This window comes from Bombina bombina, chromosome 3 (assembly GCF_027579735.1).
Source record: "Bombina bombina isolate aBomBom1 chromosome 3, aBomBom1.pri, whole genome shotgun sequence".
Taxonomy (NCBI): Eukaryota; Metazoa; Chordata; class Amphibia; order Anura; family Bombinatoridae; genus Bombina; species Bombina bombina.
In genome coordinates this window covers 669,634,566-669,656,179 of record NC_069501.1, presented here as the reverse complement: position 1 = coordinate 669,656,179, position 21,614 = coordinate 669,634,566, and the positions used below count along the sequence as shown (strand labels likewise).

The window sequence follows — 21,614 nt, the reverse complement described above, 5'->3', positions numbered from 1 at the left end:
CTACCCAGGTGATGAACCAAATTTGAGCCGGCTCCTATGCTTACATTCCTGCTTTTTCAAATAAAGATAGCAAGAGAACAACATTTTTTATAATAGGTGTAAATTAGAAAGTCATGAAAGAAAAATACACCCGTATGGAACATCCTACCTTTTATATGGTGTCTAGCAGCCTCCCCTATTTGTGCAATGAAAAATCGGACTTGGGCCCGTGTCTAACAAGGTAGGCATTCCCCTGTGATCTGATCCTGGCCTTGAAATCACATGATCGCATAGACTATGGCGTGATTTCATTTTTCCAGCAAGTGTTTACATCGGAACTTTGTTCTGATCTTAGCATTTGCACCCTGGCATGAAGGGGTTAACACAATCTGTTTATTTTTTTAACGTATAGAGCACTATTTCATATCCCTTTTAAGTAGAAAAATATTTCCTGTGTTTTGTTAAATCAAAACAACTCTACCAGAATTATGTTAAATGTGCACAATATTAGACTCCACTGTTCAATTTGATGTCTGTTTAGAAATAATTTGGTTATAGGTAGGAAAAACCTTTTCTACTGATACAATGTAGCATTATCAAAGGAAGGGAAAGGTCAGTGAATTCTGTAGGTGACCAGGCTCTAACATCTTGTAGTACGTCACCATTTCGCTTCATCTTCTCTGATTTTATGGAAAGATGTCTCATGAGCATGAAGTTAGCTTTCCAGCTGCTTGAGATGCTTACATAAGGATTCCTTTTGGGTACGGAGGCCCTGTAGGGTGGGGTTAGGCATGAACTCCTGAGCAGAATAGAGAGAGAGCCTTACAAAAGAGGGGTCATATTACAGGATGTGGGAAAGCTAGAAACGGGGAGATGAAGAATTCAGCTGTTATGAAATACACAGTTTACAGAATTCCTTGGTATTCGTTTCATGTAAATACTGTGGTCAACAGTGCTTGTATTGTTTGTGACTTGGCTTATGTTTTAAATTTATATAGATCTTTCTTTTTTCTTCTGAAAGTACAAACACTTGAATGACAGTTCCTTGTTTCTACAAAATAAGGAGCTGGTTACATTTGTTCAGTAACTTGTTTGATTTGAGGCCTTTTAAATCTCCTTTAAGCTATGCTTGTTATTTGGTACAATCTGACAATTACTATCATGGTAGCTAAAATTGCTCTCATATTCTTGATACTCCCCTTTTATGAAAAATGTTTTAATCTCTCTCTCTCTCTCTCTCTCTCTCTCTCTCTCTCTATAATATATATATATATATATATATATATATATATGTGTATGTATGTGTGTGTGTGTGTGTGTGTATATATATATATATATATATATATATATATATATATATATATATATATATATATATATATATATATATATATATATATATATATGTGTGTGTATATATTTATAGTTAGCTGAAAATTCAGTTATTATTACTTGTATTGGTAATGAGACACCACAAGTGGATTGTCCTTGCTGAGCAACATATTCTTTACTCCTATTGTAACATTGAAGCTTGTTACGACTCGCCAGCCCTCACTTTAAAGAAAAATGTAAAGAAATCTGTTTTACTGTGAGACATAGTAGTGTTTTTAAGAATCCAAGGAGGAGACGCTTTTGTTGAGCTGCATTTATTTAATAAATAAGAAATTTAGAAACCTATCTTTAGAAACCTATCTCTTAGAATTGATGTGTCCTTACTGAACAGATTTCTTGTGCATTTATGTATGTGTGGTCCCCCCCCCCCCCCCACTATACACCTCTCCATTACAGCTAAGCAATTTTGTTGAAGTGGATTGAGACAAAAATTTGGTACATAGAAAGTCTCCTTTTGTAGGTCATTGCTCATAATGCTTAATAGCAGTAAAAGCCCTGTATTTAGGTTAATGGTGTAGGAAAGGTAATGTTCCGCCGTGCTAACAACATAGAATGAATCAATCGGAAGACCTACATATGATTCTTACCTATTAAGATTATTACTTTTTTTTATTCTTTTAATATTTTCTTTTCATTTTCTATTATTAAACTGTTTGCATTAAATTATCTCTGTCTCTGAATTGAATCAGGGAATTATTATAGTGTTGTAGAAGGTATTAGTTATGTTAAGTATTCCCCACTAATTCCTTATGGATCTATACTTCGAATAGTCAATAATGTTTCTGTTACAGGAAGTAACCACAACATATGCATATATATCAATAAAGAGTTGTTATTACAGTTTGTCCTATTCTGCAAAAGGCACAAAGGCCTTGTATACTCTTTGAGAGACTTTTCACATTGATGCGGGAAGTTCATAATTTTTACAGCCCCAAAATATTTCTATCTGCTAAAATAGATTGTGAAAACATCCTTTTGTATGGCAGTGGTTTCCAGCCCTTTAACTATTAATTCTTTTTTTACAAGTCTTGAAAGAAAAACAAATGGGGGAAGGAGAGGGCATGCCTCTAATTTCACCTCTGTGGTGCTTAGTTGTGACCCTGTACTGTGGCACAACATTGTTTTTCTTTAGACTACTTAGAATCATTTTTTGATTGACAGTGTGGGATACTTCAGCTACAATCGCTGGTAGTGTAGTGTTACATTCTTTTCTTTTGAATGGCATTTGAATGCGTTTAAACTCCTGCTTTTTACCACACCAGCTGAGTCATCTGTTGTATTTAGTAAAGGATTGTGTGTTTTTAAAGGGACATAAAACCCAAAAGTTTATTTCATGATTCAGAAAGATAATACAATTTTAAAATAGTTTTCTATTTACTTCTATTATAAAATTTGCTTCATTCTCATGATCACTTTTAAAAAGATATCTAGATGCACATGTCTGTACCATGACAGGAAATAGTGCTGCCATCTAGTGCTCTTGCTAATGTATAACATTGTTGCAAAACTGCTGCCATATAGAGCTGCAGTCACGTGCACCCTCCTGAACATATCTTCCTGCTTTTTAACAAAGGATAAGCAGAAAACAAAGAAAATGAGTACATTTGGAAAGTTGTTTAAAATTGTATATTATATCTGAAACTTGAAGTAATAACGTGTGGTTTTATAAAGTAATGTTCCTGTTTTTTACACTCGCATTCAGAAGGTAGTTGTGTTTTTTTTTTTTTTTTTTTTAAATCGACCCAGTCTATCTACAATGGAATCATTTTGCTGTAAGGGTTAAACACACTGTGGGGTTGTTTAATGGTTGGAGGGAGGCTGTGACACACGTGCAGCCGTTTTTATGAGATATGCATATACTTCTTCAATTACAGTGCAGTCAAGAAGGATCACCCCTTTTTGAGACATGATTGGAAATTGCAAAACATTTTGTATTTTTGCAACGTTTTGCATGAACGGTAGTAACAGTGAAGTGTGCGAGGTTGCACTTAAAGGGATACTAAACCCAATTTTTTTTATTTCATGATTTAGATAGAGCATGAGATTTTAAACACCTTTCTAATTTACTCCTATTATCAATTTTTCTTTGTTCTCATGCTATCTTGATTTGAAAAAGCAGTACTGTAAGCTTTAGAGCCAGACCATTTTTTGTTCAGCACATGGGTAGCACTTTCTGATTTGTGGCTAAATGTAGCAAACCAATCAGCAAGCTCTACCAAGGTACTGAACTAAAAATGGTCCGGCTCCTAACCTTTTATTACTGCTTTTTCAAATCAAGATAACATGAGAACAAAGAAGAATTGATAATAGGAGTAAATTAGAAAGTTGCTTAAAATTGCATGCTCTATCTGAATCATGAAAGAAAAAATGAGAGGTTAGTATCCCTTTAATAGACTTGAGTCTAACCTATATTCCTATCTAACTATGAGGAGTATACTATTCTTCTGGGGAATCCCCTTAGGATTTTGTAGTTTTCCCCTTAAAACACTGTTGGGACCCTTTTCATAGGGGTGAAGGTGCAGCATGTGGTGGCTATCCATTTACCTTGATTTTATTTGTGCAACGTATTTTGTTTTTTAAATGTCTAATTCAATGTACATGAAGTCTACAGAGCACAATTGTATTTTTTGGGTGACACATTATGTAGGACAGGTGCTGTGATGTATCACATATAGAAACATATCAATGCACGGCTTTAAAACAATTGTTCTGCATCGTTTTCATACTCTACATAAGCTTTCAATACACACCTGTATCCCATGTGGGCCTTGTCATTAAAGTAGCTACATGTGATTGGTTTTCACATTCTTGGAGTTCTTGTGAAATGTCTGCAGTGGTTTAGCAGTGCACATAATTTAGCATGCAGACCCGTCTGGCAAGGAGCTGCATACATAGTGTTAGGCTGAAGCTAAATGTTCAAGTGGGAGGTGAAGGGGGATCCCGTCTGATACACAAGTTTCCCAGGAAACCAGATGGTGTCGGAAGGAAAGGGAGTGTGGATTTACTTGTTCCACACAGATAAAGAGCAAAACGAGGAAGAAAGGAGGAGGGGAGGAGAAAGGGGAGCTGGGAAGCAGTGGACCCTGGGATCTTTCATTCTCCCTTCCCATTCTTTTCTCATTTTTGCCAGATGTGAAGAATTATTTTTTTCTTTTTTTTTCTTTTTTTTCTTCTTCTTCTTTGCCTTTTCTTTGCTTTTCTTCTCCCACGCTTCTTAAGTGGGTTTTAAGAATCGGTTGGGTCCCCAGGAGGGGTGACTTGAAAGGCAGACTTGGAAGTAGCTTGAGCAATGACTGTGGCAAAATCAGCTGCTTGCCTTTTGCAGCCTGCTGCTCTCTGCTGAACAAACTGGGAGCATCATGCTTTGAGAATTTAAGGATGAAATGGGTTTTGGATATACCGCTACCTGCATTTTCTGTCTTAAGATCATCTGGGTGACAGTAATATACTGGTGCTGCAACAATGGGGTGCTTCAGTTCTGTCCCTCAAGAAGACTCCAGCCTGAGAAGGTAAATAGAACTCTAGTAGAGAGACAGACTTCTGGGATTTTGGCCCAGATATGTTTGTAAAGTTATCTTTTAATGTGAGTATATAAACCAGGAGGGAGCAGATTTAGCTGAGAATGTTGGGCTTATGTTGAGTTCCTTGGTTTTGTTTCCAAAGCTGTTTGAACTCGCTGTTCATGAGAACATGAGGCTCGGGTTTCCTCTCTTGGGGAGTGCTGCTCAGACGCATTCAGGGTTTTAGAATATTTGTTTAGAAAAACCTCTACGTCACAGTAGTTTGTTTCTATGCTTGCTCTTTTCTTTTAATCCAAATTATTATTTGCAGCCTTTCTATTCTCTGTCATGGCTTCACTACAATACACTCTTGTTATTTTTTTATGTCTTTAATAGTAAAGACAACGACAAGCTACTGTTAATAAAGTGAAACTTTACAAAAGCCTTATGTGATCGAGCTAATATAAATGGTTAGGTTCCTCTATTCCTAGCTCAGCTATTCCAGCCATTAATTAGTATGCTGGTGTATATTTTACATGAACATTTATATTACTCTTAGTATGAAGCAGTTATTTTATAATGGTAAAGCTAAGGTCATGTTAACAAGCAAAATACGATTTTTACCACCTTGTACGCTACACATAGGCTGCCATTACATTGTGCTGACAGAGAAAAAACTGTCTATTTTATCATTTGATCAGTTTAAACTCTGGTACAAATCAGTTTTTCCTTTCACATAGGACATAAGGCATTTTATTTAAAACTGTGGCACTGTGTTTTATACAGTAATGTGTGCAGATGATTTTTTAAATAAATATGAATTTGATTGTAGAAGCTTTATTGTTCTTTAATTGGGCATTCTCTTTTTTTTTTTTTTTTTAAATATGAATTTGACCTCATACTCCCTTTTTGTTTGCCCCTTCACCCACTGCTCATCTCTATTCTGTATTGATCCATGTGATGACTGTCAGTGCTGCACAGAATGCAGGTTTTTTCACATACTGTTTAAACGGTTACTGGCATACCTTGTTTTCTTGCGCTTCAGATATTGCTCTTTTTTTACAAATTGAAGGTTTGACAACCCTGTGTCAAGCAAGTCTATCAGCAATGTTTTTACAACATATATACACACATACACACATATTATAAACGCATAAATATACATGAATGAATAAAAAAATATATAAATATATATATATATATATATATATATATACACACACATACACCTACACCACCATTAAAAAGATTACGACTCACTGAAGGCTCAGATGATGATTAGCATAAAGTATTTTTAATTAAGGTATGTTCATTGTTTTTTTTTTGTTTTTTTAGACATGTTATTGCATCCATAAACTACAGTATAATGTGAATATAACTTGTATATGCACTGGGGGGAAAAAATGAGTGTGACTTTATTGCGGTGGTCTTGGAACCAAACCCGCAATATCTCTGGGATACGCCTGTACAAGAAAAGTGATCTGTAATATTTTTTATATTTTAAACCTCAATCACATGCTTAATTTCTTTCCTATGATATGGTGAGTCCACAACATCATCAATTACTGTTGAGAATATCACTCCTGGCCAGCAGGAGGAGGCAAAGAGCACCACATCAAAACTGTTAAGTATCACTCCCCTTCCCACAAACCCCACTCATTCTCTTTACCTTGGTGCATGGAGGAGGTGAAGTTTTGGTGTCTGAAGAAAATTGAATTTCCTTTGCTTCAAGCAAGTTTTTGGTTCTAGACGTATTCCACGTTAATCTCTTCAGTAGGGTAGTGGTGGCTTTAGAGCAGTTAGGAACTTGTGAGGTGGGCCTCGCTGCGTTTTCCTAACACATTTGCTGCCCTTGTATAGAAATCCAGAGATGGTTTACTCTGTTCTTTCTTTTTCCACAGGTCTCTGTAAGGAGTGGCGTCCTTTAATACTATGTGAGCTGTCCTCCTGCTGGACAGCTAGATATGCAGGTAAGTGCCTTTTGTCTTCTGGGGCTAGAGGCTGACACTGAAGGTGTTAACCTTAAGACTGCAATATACTTGGGACTAAAATCCTGTGTACAGGGTTATTTATGACAATAGGCAGGCACTCCTGTGTATGTGACCTGGAGACATGGGTTAACCTCCTTTATGGAATGGAAGGAGTTACCCACTTATTTTGGCTCATGAGTTTATGCAGGGTTAATTTGACAAATCACACTTAGTTCTGGTAATATGTAGGAATGTGGTGTTTTGGGGCACTTTGATTATCGGAGATGCGATCTTTAAGCTGTATTAGACTTAGCTATGAGCTACAGGAAACAGCTTCGTTTTATTATTCTCCTTTTCCGTCTTGAAACGCGTGCTTTAGAGTAGTGGCGCAGCTTCACAGGCCGGTCACGTGACCTCTGAGTTCCGATCTTTGGAGACAAACGGAGTAGTTGCGACTGCTTCTCTGGCTGAGTTGGATCTATCCTTGCACTCGATCGCTACGAGGGGTCAGGTAGGCACCTCAATCATGGACTGAGGTGTAGAGGTGCGCTTAGGAACCTTAGTTGACTTCTTGTCTTATAAGGGACAAAATATTAGTGTGATTGTCTTTAAATCATAAGATAAAGCATTAACTCTGTATATTGGTAGACGCGGTTTGTTTTTTCTAGATCAAGACACTACCGTGTTTTTATTTAAAGGGCCAGTAACTTAATAAGCAATTTATTTTTTGTTTATTTTGCTAACCAAGTTTTCTACATAATGGAACAGGATCCTGCTCCTATGGACAGGTGCCTGCTTTGTTTAGAGAATCGAATTGTGCCACCCTTGCAATTTTGTTCCTCATGTATAGAGAGGACATAAAGATAAACTATTTGTCTCTGAGCCAAACGTCTCTCAGGTGCTGCTGTTCAGGCATTGCCACAGCTTTCTCCTCAACTGTCCCAAGCCTTAATGGTGTCACATGCAGTGCCCTGCGGTTCCTCTCAATCTCCTGGAGGAATGTATTTGCAAGCAGAAATTGCTCCCAAGGTATCCTCTGCGGCATTAGCTGCCATTCTAATGCTACAGGGGAAATGCAAGAGGAAAATTTAGAGATTCAGAAAGTAAGGTTTCTGCTACCCAAGTTGCCCTTCCTCATAATTCTGAAAGAGGAAGATACGTCGGTAGCTTCTGAGGGTGAAATTTCAGATTCAGACAGTTTAATTCCATCTTCTGATGCTGAAGTTGTTTCTTTCAGATTTAAGCTTGAACACCTCCGTGTACTGTTAAAGGAGGTTTTGGCTACTTGGAAGACTCTGAATACTACTGTCGTTGTCAACCCTAAGAAGTCTAGTAAACTTAATGCTTTGATGTTCCTTCCTCTGTGGAGGTTTTTCCTGTGCCAGACCGTGCTACAGAGATTATAGCACAGGAATAGGAGAAGCTTGGGATTCCTTTTTTCCCCGTCTCCTGTCTTTAAGAAGATGTTTCCTGTCGCTGACTCCATTAAAGAGTCATGGCAAGCGGTGCCTCAACTAGAAGAGGCCATTTCTACTCTGGCTAAGAGAACTACTATTCCTTTTGAGGATAGCTGCTCCTTTAAGGATCCAATGGATAAAAAGCTGGAGGCTTATTTGAATAAAATGTATGTCAAGGTTTCCAATGGCAACCTGCAGTGTGTATTGCCACTGTGACAAGTGCGGCAGCTTATTGGTTCAACGCCCTGTCTGATTCTCTTCAAGTAGAGACTCCCTTAGAGGAGATCAAAGACAGGATTAAGGCTCCTAAGCTAACCAATTCCTTTATTACCAACACTTGCATACAGGTTTTTAAACTGGGAGCCAAGATATCTGGCTTTGCTGTGCTAGAGCACAGAGCATTGTGGCTGAAATCTTGGTCAGTCAATTTTTCCTCTAAGTCCAAGCTTCTGGTGATTCCTTACAAGGCTAAGACCTGGTTTAGCAGAAATAATTTCTGATATTATGGGTGGAAATGGGTCTTTTCTACCACAAGACAAGAAGAATAGATCTAAAGGACGTCAGAGTTATTTTCGCTCCTTTCGTAACTTCAGAGGAAAGTCCTCCCCATCCTCTTCCAAGCAGGAACAGTCCAAGTCTTCTTGGAAACCCAATCAGTCTTGGAACAAGGGGAAGCAATCAAAGAAACCCGCAGCTGAGTCTAAGTCAGCATGAAGGGTTTGCCCACGATCCGCGATCGAATCAAGTGGGGGCAGACTTTCTCCATTTTTATCAAGCTTGGATATAAGATGTCCCAGATCCTTGGGCTGTGGACATAGTATCTCAGGGTTACAAATTAGAATTCAAGACTCTTCCTCCCAGGGGCAGGTTCCACCTCTCAAGATTATCTGCAGACCAGATAAGAAGAGAGGCGTTCTTGAAATGTGTTCAGGATCTTTCCTCCCTGGGAGTGATAGTTTCAGTTCCCAGGGAACAGGGTCTGGGATTCTATTCCAACCTGTTTGTGGTTCCCAAAAAGGAGGTAACTTTTCGTCCTATTCTAGACCTTAAATGTCTCAAGTTTCTCAGAGTAACGTCCTTCAAAATGGAAACCATACGTTCCATTCTTCCTTTGGTCCAAGAGGGTCAGTTTATGACGACCATAGACCTGAAGGACGCGTAACTTTTGTCTTTTTTTTCTGAAAAAACTAAATACATAAACAATGTATCATCACACAAGCATTTTCCTGATTGCTAAGTTTAAGTCAAACCTCAAGTAATATTTTGTCAGTTTTTTTTTTTTTTTTTGAAGACTGGGTAGGGGAACGTCTGCCCGATGTAAAGATTAGAACGAGTCGTCAGAGTGTGAAAACTACGGACCATGTACGGGTTTGTTATCTAGCGTTATATGTTTCAATTCTTCTAGGTCGGTGTAGGGTCCCATTTAAAGCTGGGCTCCAGATAAAGGGAAGGGAGAAGAGAGGAAAAAAAGGGGGGGGGCACATACATGGTGGGAGGTGTAGGGATAGAGAAATTTAAGTTAAAGCTGAATCCAATCACTCCAGACCGCCCAGTAGAGGTCCATGGAGTCCTGGAGTCTGTGTACGTGATGTTCCATTGTAGCAAAGTGATTTATTAACTCGCTGATTGTAGTGATGGAAGGGGGCTCAAGTGGTTTCCCTACTCTGGCTATGCATAGTTTAACCTCTGCCATCACATAGATTACCATTTTCTTTGTGGGGACAGGGAAATGCTCCTCGAGGAGAGAGCGGTAAGTTTATATTGATAGACTGCAAAAGGAATTCTATCTCTCTCCACATTAGTGTTAACTTCGGGCAAGACCACCAGATATGGATGTCCGTGCCTTGTTGGCTGCACTGTATCCAGCATTGCAAAGAGGCTGAATTGAATTGAACATTTTAGAGAGTCTCACTGGCGTCCTGTGCCACTTCAACAAGACCTTGATACAAAGAAGGGATTCTATCTCTCTCCACATCAGTGTTAACTTCGGGCAAGACCACCAGATATGGATGTCCGTGCCTTGTTGGCTGCACTGTATCCAGCATTGCAAAGAGGCTGAATTGAACATTTTAGAGAGTCTCACTGGTGTCCTGTGCCACTTCAACAAGACCTTGATACGAAGAACGCGTATCTTCATGTTCCCATCCATCAGGATCATCACAAATTCCTGAGATTTGCCTTTCTAGACAAACACTTTCAGTTTGTGGCTCTTCTATTTGGCCTTGCCACAGCTCCCAGAATTTTTTCAAAGGTTCTAGGGACTCTCTTGGCAGTGGTCAGGTCTCTGGGAATTGCAGTGGCACCTTACCTGGACGAAATATTGGTCCAGACGCCATCTTTTCAACAAGCAACCTCTCATATAGAGATCTTGTCTTTACTACGTTCCCACGGATGGAAGGTGAATCTGGAAAAGAGTTCCCTTGTTCCAGCTACAAGGGTAGTTTTCCAAAGGGACCATAATAGATTCCCTAGCTATGAAAATATTTCTGACAGAGGTCAGAAAATCCAAAAATATTTCCTCTTGTCTCTCTCTGCAGTCGACTGTTCGGCCATCAGTGGCTCGATGCATGGAGGTAATTGGTCTGATGATCGCTTCCATGGACATCATTCCCTTTGCTCGATTCCATTTGAGAGCTCTGCAGTTATGCATGCTCATACAATGGAACGGGGACCATTTGGATCTGTCTCAGAGGTTAGATCTAGATCAGGCGACAAGAAACTCTCTTCCGTGGTGGCTTTCTCAGGAGCATCTGTCTCAGGGCACATGCTTCCGGAGACCTTCCTGGGTGATTGAGACCACGGATGCCAGCCTGCTGGGCTGGGGAGCAGTCTGGGACTCAATGGCGCAGGGACTATGGACTCGGAAGGAGTCTGCTCTTCCCATAAATATCTTGGAGTTGAGAGTGATTTACAATGCTCTGATGGCTTGGCATCATTTGTCCTTAGCCTGGTTTATCAGGTTCCAGTTGGACAATATCACCTCAGTGGCTTACATCATTCACCAGGGAGGAACTCTGAGTTATTTAGCCATGAAGGAGGTGGCTCGGATTGTTCAGTGGGCGGAAGCTCACAGTTTCTGTCTATCTACCATCCACGTTCCAGGAGTGGACAACTGACAAGCGGACTTCCTGAGCAGACAGACATTTCATCCCGGGGAGTGGGCTCTCCATCTGGAGGTGTTCTCCAGGTTAACCCTCAAATGGGGGATGCCGGATTTGGATCTGTAGAACGCCAAGCTTCCAAGGTACGGTTCAAGGTCAAGAGATCCACAGGGTGCCCTGATAGATGTTCTGGCAGTTCCTTGGGATTTCAGTCTAGCATACCTATTTCCTCTGCTTGCTCTCCTTCCACAAGTCATTGCTCGTATCAAAAAGGAGAGAGCATCTGTAATTCTAATAGCTCCTGCATGGCCTCGCAGGATCTGGTATGCAGACCTAGTGAAGATGTCATCTCTTCCACCTTGGAGGTTTCTTCTGAGGAAGGACCTTCTAACTCTGGGTCCTTTCCTTCATCCAAATCTCGTTTCTCTGAAGCTGACGGCTTGGAGATTGAACGCTTAGTTCTTTCTAAGCGTGTTTTTTCTGAATCTGTCATTGAGACCATGATTCAGGCTCGCAAGCCTGTTACTAGAAAGATTTACCATAAGGTATGGTGTAAATACCTTTTATTGGCGTGAATCTAAGGGCTACTCTTGGAGTAGGGTAAGGATTTCTAGGATTTTGTCCTTTCTCCAGGAAGGTCTGGAGAAGGGTTTATCAGTAAATACTCTGAAGGGTCAGATTTCTGCATTATCTATTTTGTTACACAAGCGTCTGACGATGTGTCAAACGTGCAATCTTTTTGTCAGGCCCTGGTCAGAATCAGGCCTGTGTTTGTCTGTTGCTCCTCCTTGAAGCCTTAACCTTGTTCTTAAAGTATTGCAGCAGGATCCATTTGAGCTAATGCATTCCATAGATATTAAGTTGTTATCTTGAACGGTTTTGTTTCTTATGGCTATCTCTTCTGCTCGGAGAGTTTCGGTACTCTCGGCTTTGCAGTGTGATTCGCCTTATCTTTTATGCTGATAAGGCGGTTCTTCGTACCAAGTTAGGTTTTCTTCAGAAAGTGGATTCGGATAGAAATATTAATCAGAAAATTGTTGTTCCTTCTCTGTCCTTATCCTCCTCCTCCTCAGGAACGTTTGTTGCACAACTTGGATGTTGTGCGTGCTTTAAAATTTTATCTACCGGCAACTAAGGATTTTCGCCAGTCTTCTGCCCTGTTTGTTTCTCTGGAAAGCGTAAAGGTCAGAAGGCTACTGCTACTTCTCTCTGGTTGAGAAGTATAATTTGTTTTGCTTATGAGACTGCTGGTCAGCAGCCTCATGAGAGAATTACGGCTCATTCCACGTGGGTTGTCTCCTCTTCTTGGGCTTTCAAAGATGAAGCTTCTGTGGAACAGATTTGCAAGGCTGCAACTTGGTCCTCTCTGCATACTTTCCTTCTTAATATGAGGAGAGTCCACGGCATCATTCCTTACTGTTGGGAAATACTGAACCTGGCCACCAGGAGGAGGCAAAGACACCCCAGCCAAAGGCTTAAATATTTCCCCTACTTCCCTCATATCCCAGTCATTCTTTGCCTTTCGTCACTGGAGGTTGGCAGAGAAGTGTGAGAAGATACGGGGTCTACGAGGACAGGGTTGTACCACAGACTTTCCCGGTTCCCGTAAAGATGCCGAACATTATTAAGAATGAATGGGAAAGAATTGGTTCTTCATTTTCCCCTTCTTCCTTTAAAAAATTGTTCCCGGTTCCGGACTCTCAATTGAGTTGTGGGGTTCCATCCCCAAGGTGGATGGAGCTATCTCCATGCTTGCTAAACGCACTACTATCCCGCTTGAGGATAGTTTGTCATTTAAAGAGCCCATGGATAAAAAATTAGAAACTCTGTTAAGAAAGATGTTTTAACTGGCAGCGGCTGTTGCTGCGGTTGCTGGAGCTGCTACCTAATGGTGCGACTCCTTATCTGAGTTGATCGAGGTTAAGGGTCCCCTCGACGTGATCCAAGAAAGAATTAAGGCCTTAAGGCTAGCTAATTCTTTTATTTGTGATGCAAATATGCAAATTATTCGCCTGAATGCCAAGGCTTCAGGTTTGTCTGTTCAAACCCGTAGGGCACTCTGGCTGAAGTCCTGGTCTGCGGACATGACTTAGAAGTCGAGACTTCTTTCCCTCCCATTTAAGGGAAAGATTCTATTTGGTCCAGGCCTAGACTCAATTATCTCAACGGTTACTGGAGGCAAAGGTGCTTTTTTTACCACAGAATAAGAAGAACAAATCTAAAAGACAAGGTCCTAATTTTCGTTACTTTCATTTGGATAAATCCCAACGTCAGCAGCCCTCCGCAAAGCCCGAGCAATCCAAGGGGACTTGGAAGCCGGCTCAGGCCTGGAATAAATCCAAGCAGAACAAGAAGCCCATCGAGGCAATGTCGGCATGAAGGGGTGGCCTCCGATCCTGCTTTGGATTTTGTTAGGGGGCAGACTGTCACTCTTTTCGGAAGCTTGGTTTGGGGACGTGCAAGACCCGTGGGTCCTGGAGGTCATCGCTCAGGAATGCAGGATAGGTTTCAAGTCTCATCCACAAAGGGGCAGATTCCTCTTGTCAAACCTGTCTTCAAGGCCAGAAAAGAGAGAGTCCTTTCTAGGGTGCGTGAGGGATCTCTCCTTACTGGGAGTCATTGTCCCGGTACCTCTTGCAGAAAGAGGTCTGGGATACTACTCAAACCTTTTTTTAGTCCCAAAGAAGGAGGGAACTTTCCGCCCGATTCTGGACCTAAAGTGCTTAAACAAATTCCTATCTGTCCCCTCGATCAAGATGGAGACAATAAGGTCCATCCTTTCCTTAGTTCAGAAAGGACAGTTCATGACCATGATTGATCTGAAGGATGCTTACCCTCACGTTCCAATACACAAGGAACACTTCAAGTTCCTTAGATTTATTTTCTGGACCCTCACTTCCATTTTATTGCACTTCCGTTTGGTCTAGCTACTGCTCAAAGAGTTTTTACAAAGGTTCTAAGGGCTCTGCTTGCAGTGGCCAGAACCAAGGGTATAGCAGTAGCGCCATACTTGGACGATATTCTGGTTCAAGCACCATCCTGTCGTCTGGCAGCAGACTATTTGAAAGCTCTTCTATTTCTTTTTCGATCTCATTGATGGAAGATAAACTTAGAAAAGAGTTCTCTTATTGCCAATACCAGGGTGGAATTCTGGGTACTATAATAGATTCCATATCCATGATGATATTTCTTACAGACAAGAGACGTTACAAACTAACTTCAGCTTGTCTTGCCCTCCAGACCTCCTTAAGGCCCTCTGTAGCTCGGTGTATGGAGGTGATTGGTCTCATGGAGTCCACCATGGACATCATTCCTTTTGCCAGATTCCATCTAAGACCACTTCAGCTGTGCATGCTAAGACAGTGGAACGGCGATCATTCGGATCTGTCTCAACAGATTTCTCTGGACAACCGGTCTAGAGAATCGCTCTCCTGGTGGCTCTGTCCAGATCACCTGTCCCAAGGGACATCCTTCTTGAGTCCATACTGGGAGACGCAAGTCTCTCAGGATGGGGAGCTGTTTGGGGTGCCAGGAAGGTACAGGGCCTATGGACTCGAGAGGAATCCCTCCTCCCGATCAACATTTTGGAACTTCAATGCTCTGAAGGCTTGGCCTCTTCTGGGTTTGTCCCAGTTTATCAGATTCCAATAAGACAACATGACCTCGGTAGTTTACATCAACCATTGGGGGGAACAAGGAGCTCCCTAGCAATGAGGGAAGTATCTTGGATTCTGGAGTGGGCTGAGGCCCACAACTGCTCGCTGTCAGCAATCCACATTCCGGGTGTGGGCAACTGGGAAGCAGATTTCCTCAGCAGACATTCCTTTCATCCAGAGGTGTATGCGGAGATTTGCAACAGATGGGGGATGCTGGAGATAGATCTCATGGCATCCCGGCTCAATTCCAAGCTACCCAGATATGGGTAACGGTCCAGGGATCCTCAGGCGGAGCTAATAGATGCGTTAGCAGTGCCTTGGAGGTTTAATCTAATTTAAATTTTTCTGCCGGTACCACTTCTTCCTCACGTAGTGGCCCGCATCAAGCAGGATCAGGCATCAGTGATACTGATTGCTCCATTGTGGTCGCGAAGGATGTGGTTCACGGACCTGTTGGGGATGTCCTCATCTCGTAAAAGTTACCTTGTTGCAGGGTCTGCTGGAACAGGGTACTTTTTCTCTGAGACTGACTGCGTGGAGATTGAACGCTTCGTCTTAGCCAAGAGAGGTTTCTCCGAGAGGGTTATTGACACTCTCATACAGGCTCGTAAGCCTGTTACTCGCCGCATCGATCATAAGGTGTAGAGAGCTTACTTATTCTGGTGTGAGGAGCGTGGTTTTGCCTGGCATAAGGTTAAGGCTGCCAGGATTCTTTCCTTTCTCTAGGAGGGTATGGAGAAGGGCCTTCTGCCAGTTCCCTGACGGGACAGATTTCGGCCCTTTCTGTGTTCTTGCACAGGAGACTCGCTGAGCTCCTTGACATGCAATCCTTCATTCAGATCTAACGCTCCACCTTGGAGTTTGAATCTTGTTAAGTTTTTACAACAAGCTCCGTGTGAGCCTATGCATTCGATTGACATTAAATTGTTGTCCTGGAAGGTTCTTTTTCTTTTGGCTATTGCGTCGGCACACAGAGTTTCTGAAATGGCTGCCTTGCAATGTGAGTCTCCTTATCTGGTGTTCCACACTGATAAGGCTGTTCTATGTACCTGCTTGGGTTTTCTTCCTAAGGTGGTGTCTGATCGTAATATCAATCAGGAGATTGTGGTTCCTTCCTTATGTCCTAATCCTCCTCCTTCGAAGGAACTTTAATTCATAATTTGCATGTGGTTCAAGCTTTGAAATTCTATCTTCAAGCTACTAAGGATTTTAGACAAACTTCTTTGTTTGTTATCTACTCTGGGAAGCGTAAGGGTTTGAAGGCATCTTCGACTTCTTTATCTTTTTGGTTGAGGAGTGTTCTACGCTTAGCTTATGAGTCAGCGGGACTTAGACCTTCTCAGAGGATTACGGCTCATTCCACTAGAGCGATTGCTTCCTCTTGGGCCTTTAAGAACAAGGCCTCTGGATCAGATTTGTAAGGCAGCTACCTGGCCCTCCTTACATACTTTTTAAAAATTCTACAAATTTAACGTTTTTGCTTTGGCAGAAGGAGCTTTTGGGAGAAAGTTTTTACAGGCTGTAGTGCCCTCAGATTAGGGTCCGCATTTCTTTTACCCCTCCTGTTATCATTCAGTGTCCTCTAGAGCTTGGGTATAGTTTTCCCAACAGTAAGGAATGATGCCGTGGACTCTCCTCATATTAAGAAGGAAAACATAAATTATGCTTACCTGATAATTTTCATTTCCTTCTGTATGAGGAGAGTCCACGGCCCCCGCCCGTATCCTCTGATGGGCGGACCAAAATTTATTTTCTCTTCCCGGCACCATTTATACCCTGATATTTCTCCTACTGTTGCTTGTTCCCTTGGCAGAATGACTGGGATATGAGGGAAGTAGGGGGAGTATTTAAGCCTTTGGCTGGGGTGTCTTTGCCTCCTCCTGGTGGCCAGTTTCAGTATTTTCCAACAGTAAGGAATGACGCAGTGGACTCTCCTTATACAGAAGGAAATTAAATTATCAGGTAAGCATAATTTGTTTTGGGGGTTTTTTTTGGTTTTTTTTTGGTTTTTTTGTTTTGTTTTTACAAATTTTGATATTTTTTCCTCGGTTGAGGCTTCTTTTGGGAGAAAGGTTCTTCAAGCAGTGATGCCTTCTGTTTAGGTCTGCCTGTCTTGTTTTCCCTCCCTAGTCATCTGTGTCCTCTAGCTTGGGTATTGATTCCCAACAGTAATTGATGACGTTGTGGACTCACCATATCTTAGGAAAGAAAACAAAATTTGTGCTTACCTGATATGGTGAGTCCACGACCCCTCTCCTTTTTTTTTTTTTATTAAGCCAGTTATTTTTGACTAAATCTCAGGCACATCTACACCTTTTTCGAATGACTGGGTATTGTGAGGAGGGGAGTTATACTTAACAGCTTTGCTGTGGTGCCCTTTGCCTCCTCCTGCTGGCCAGGAGTGATATTCCCAACAGTAATTTATGACGTTGTGGACTCACCATATCCGGAAATAAATAAATTTACCAGGTAAGCATACATTTTGTTTTTTTTACTAGTGTTTACCTTGACACATTGAAAGGGGAATAAAAAAAGATTTATCTGAATCTGGTCATTGTTGTCGCTTCTTTCTGGTATTTAGTTAAATACTCTTTAGAGCCATAGCTAGGGAAGTATGATTGTGTTGTCAATAGACTGTACTGCAGGTATTAATTACTCTATGCAAAATAAACTATTATTCCAACATCTGTTATTGCATTGCCTGTATTAATAAATATATATATTGCTACTATTAGGCTGTACCTCACAGATTTTTGTTTCTTGTTTTTCCTTTGTAGGACGACTTCTGTTCAGGAAACTAGCTTTGTTGACAAAATGAAAAAGACGGTGAGTATTACTGTTTGTTCTTTTTGTTTGTTTTTTAATCTTTATTAACCACAAAAAAAGAGGCAAATACACAATAAATGAGGGCATCAGCAATATGAGCAGCAGAATAAAGTAATGTATAAAGGACATACAGACAATATGCCTGCTGGTAAAGATGTAAAAATACAAGACCCATTGCCTCATTCTAGTTGTAATGTTTCATATGTGTAATGGCTCAGATTCTGGAAACCTAAATTGCACTATATATACAATGTAAACTCTCACTCTCTCTCACTCTCTCTTTCTCTAACTCGTTCTCTAACTCGTTCTTTCTCTTTCTAACTCTTTCTCTCTCAAACTTGTTCTTTCTCTCTCTAACTCTTTCTCTTTCTCTCTCAAACTTGTTCTTTCTAACTCTTTCTCTAACTCGTTCTTTCTCTCTCTTTCTAACTCTTTCTCTCTCAAACTTGTTCTTTCTCTCTCTTTCTAACTCTTTCTCTCTCAAACTTGTTCTTTCTCTCTCTAACTCTTTCTCTCTCAAACTTGTTCTTTCTCTCTCTTTCTTTCTAACTCTTTCTCTCTCTTTCTTTCTAACTCTTTCTCTCTTTCTAACTCTTTCTCTCTCAAACTTGTTCTTTCTCTCTCTTTCTAACTCTTTCTTACTCGAACTCTTTCTAACTCTTTCTCTTTATCTCTCTCAAACTTTCTCTTTCTAACTCTTTCTCTCTTTCTAACTTTCTTTCTCTCTCTTTCTAACTTTTTTTCCCTCTCTCTTTCTAACTCTTTCTTTCTCGCTCTTTCTAACTCTCTTTTTCTCTCTTTATAACTTTCTCTCTCTTTCTAACTCTTTCTTTCTCGCTCTTTCTTCCTCTCTTTCTAACTCCTTTCTTTCTCTTTTTTTCCCTCTCACAATAAAGCCCCCATATACCTTTTTATTGACCGGTTGAATAAATGTGCAATTTATTTGAGTAGAGGCTAATGGAAGCCCCAGTGTCAAAGTTATATAAATATATCCAAAGGCCACAAATGTTTGAGGATAACACCTTGTTTTGTCTGTAGAGAATATTTATTTATTTGAATCTGCTTGGTCTGTGTGTGGGTTTCATACTGGAAATGGCCTACAGTGGTGCTTAAAAGGCTACTAAACCAAATATGATTTAGATAGAGCAGGCAATTTTAAGCAACTTTCTAATTTACACCTATTATCAATTTTTCTTCGTTTTCTTGCTATCTTTATTTAAAAAGCAGGAATGTAAAGCTTAGGAGCCAGCCCATTTTTTGTTTAGAACCTGGGTTATGCTTTCTTATTGGTGGCTAAATGTAGCTTTATATTCCTGCTTTTTAAATAAAGATAGCAAGAGAGCGAAGACAATTTGATAATAGGAGTAAATTAGAAAGTTGCTTCAAATTTAAAATTGCATGCTCTATCTGAATCATGAACGAAAAAATTTGGGTTTAGTATCGCTTTAAATATGAGTAATAAAACTGGGTAGAAATGGCTCAGCAGTTAAGGGGATACTCCATCAACGTTGGAAACCTTTGCCAAAAAGGAATCCTGATAGGAGTATTCTTTTTAATAGGAATTGGAAATATTATTTGCTAGTTTAGACTTGGAGAACATGTACCGGTATATTAAAGTGACTGTGTTGCTGGTTTAGGGCATTTTCTCTATGGGCCAGAACTTTCACATTGTGCATTGATAACATGTTAGTATGGATATAGATGATACATTAAATATTCACAAAACTAATGTGCCAGAATAAATATTTTGAGCAATGGATCAAAAAACTGATGCACACTGGTGGTTACATAGTGTTTTTTTTTTTTTTTTTTTTTTTTTAGAGGGTCGTCATATGCCATAGAACAAAATAATTTACTCTTATCTTTCCATACAGGGGAAAAACATAGTGGTCTTTTATGGCTCTCAGACAGGGACTGGAGAGGAGTTTGCCAATCGACTAGCTAAGGATGCACACCGTTATGGCATGCGTGGAATGTCTGCTGATCCAGAGGAGTATGAAATGGTAAGATAGTGTCAGACTGTAATATACTGTTCTAATGTCATTGCGCACAGCCATATGCTTATATTTCCACAACCATCTTTTAATCCTCTGTATAATGTCAGATGTCACACATGAATCCAACTCACAAGAGCTGCCCTTCACTATTTGTCTGGTTAGATAGCCCCAGTACAAACCACTCACAATAAGTTCTCTTATTCAGATTTTTATTTCAAGAATAAGAGACTTGTATGTTTCCTAGAAATGTTGAACTATGTGAAGGACAACATAGTAGGAAATAGTAGCAGGTGACAATGTGGTACAGTTTCAGGTCATTTTCTTGCTCAAGTCCAGCAATACCCAAGGGGTACTTTAATTACGTGTTTAACCCTCTTTAGGCATTAAACACACAGCATGGTGGGGTCGCTAGTGATAACAAAACAAATTTTAAAGCATGCAGTTTTTTTCACTATAATGACCTATTACACTGTTCTACATACAGGTTATGGCACCAATTTATGAAGCTGCTTGAGCATCTTCAGGGCCATTTCATTGCAGGTTTTCTTATGTGAAAGTTAAGAAGCAGCGGTCGTCTTACCGTCTCTGCAACCTCAGAGGTTGTGAACTTCAGACAGCCAGGCTTGTTTGTCCGGGATAACTGTCACGCAGGGGCGAGGAGTTGCACTCTTTAATTCTGGCAGCTGATGCTGCTCCGGAGGCACTGAATGCATGTGGTCAAGTTCTCTCTATGAGAACCTTGTCAGCACAGAGATTAACAAAGATCTAAGACTTCCATAGCATTGTTGTTTAAAAGTACAAAACAATTGTTAAATTAACTTATTTAAAGATAAATAAAAAAGGCTTTAATTTTGAGATGATCTAATAATATAAAGTCATTTTATTATTTCATATAAGAACGTGTTTAATCCCTTTGTCTCTCCAGAGCAGCCATGCACTACTGGGAATTAGCTTATCAGAGACAAATATGTGTGGTCACCAATCACCAGGTAGTTCTCAGTAGTGTATAATAGAAGATGCATATTTCTCCAACATAGGTGTGTCCGGTCCACGGCGTCATCCTTACTTGTGGGATATTCTCTTCCCCAACAGGAAATGGCAAAGAGCCCAGCAAAGCTGGTCACATGATCCCTCCTAGGCTCCGCCTACCCCAGTCATTCTCTTTGCCGTTGTACAGGCAACATCTCCACGGAGATGGCTTAGAGTTTTTTAGTGTTTAACTGTAGTTTTTATTATTCAATTAAAAGCATCATCAGATTGGCTTACGAGACTGCCGGACGGCAGCCTCCCGAAAGAATCACAGCTCATTCCACTAGGGCTGTGGCTTCCACATGGGCCTTCAAGAACGAGGCTTCTGTTGATCAGATATGTAGGGCAGCGACTTGGTCTTCACTGCACACTTTTACCAAATTTTACAAGTTTGATACTTTTGCTTCTTCTGAGGCTATTTTTGGGAGAAAGGTTTTGCAAGCCGTGGTGCCTTCCATCTAGGTGACCTGATTTGCTCCCTCCCATCATCCGTGTCCTAAAGCTTTGGTATTGGTTCCCACAAGTAAGGATGACGCCGTGGACCGGACACACCTATGTTGGAGAAAACAGAATTTATGTTTACCTGATAAATTACTTTCTCCAACGGTGTGTCCGGTCCACGGCCCGCCCTGGTTTTTTTAATCAGGTCTGATAATTTATTTTCTTTAACTACAGTCACCACGGTATCATATGGTTTCTCCTATGCA

At 40.6% G+C, this 21,614-nt stretch overlaps 1 protein-coding gene across 2 annotated transcripts in view; it reads left to right on the top strand.

The window, feature by feature from the left end:
• LOC128653877 (NADPH--cytochrome P450 reductase) overlaps window positions 1-21,614 on the top strand; it is a 134,006-nt gene that overhangs the window by 56,829 nt on the left and 55,563 nt on the right. The window contains exons 1-3 of one of the 2 annotated variants that reach the window (XM_053707421.1): window positions 4,580-4,880; window positions 17,833-17,881; window positions 19,756-19,884. In XM_053707421.1, coding sequence (XP_053563396.1) covers window positions 4,834-4,880; window positions 17,833-17,881; window positions 19,756-19,884 — 225 coding nt within the window. In that variant the 5' untranslated portion in view covers window positions 4,580-4,833. Of the gene's footprint in view, window positions 1-4,579; window positions 4,881-17,832; window positions 17,882-19,755; window positions 19,885-21,614 lie in introns of those variants that run through there. The other variant, XM_053707420.1, reaches the window with a different exon arrangement.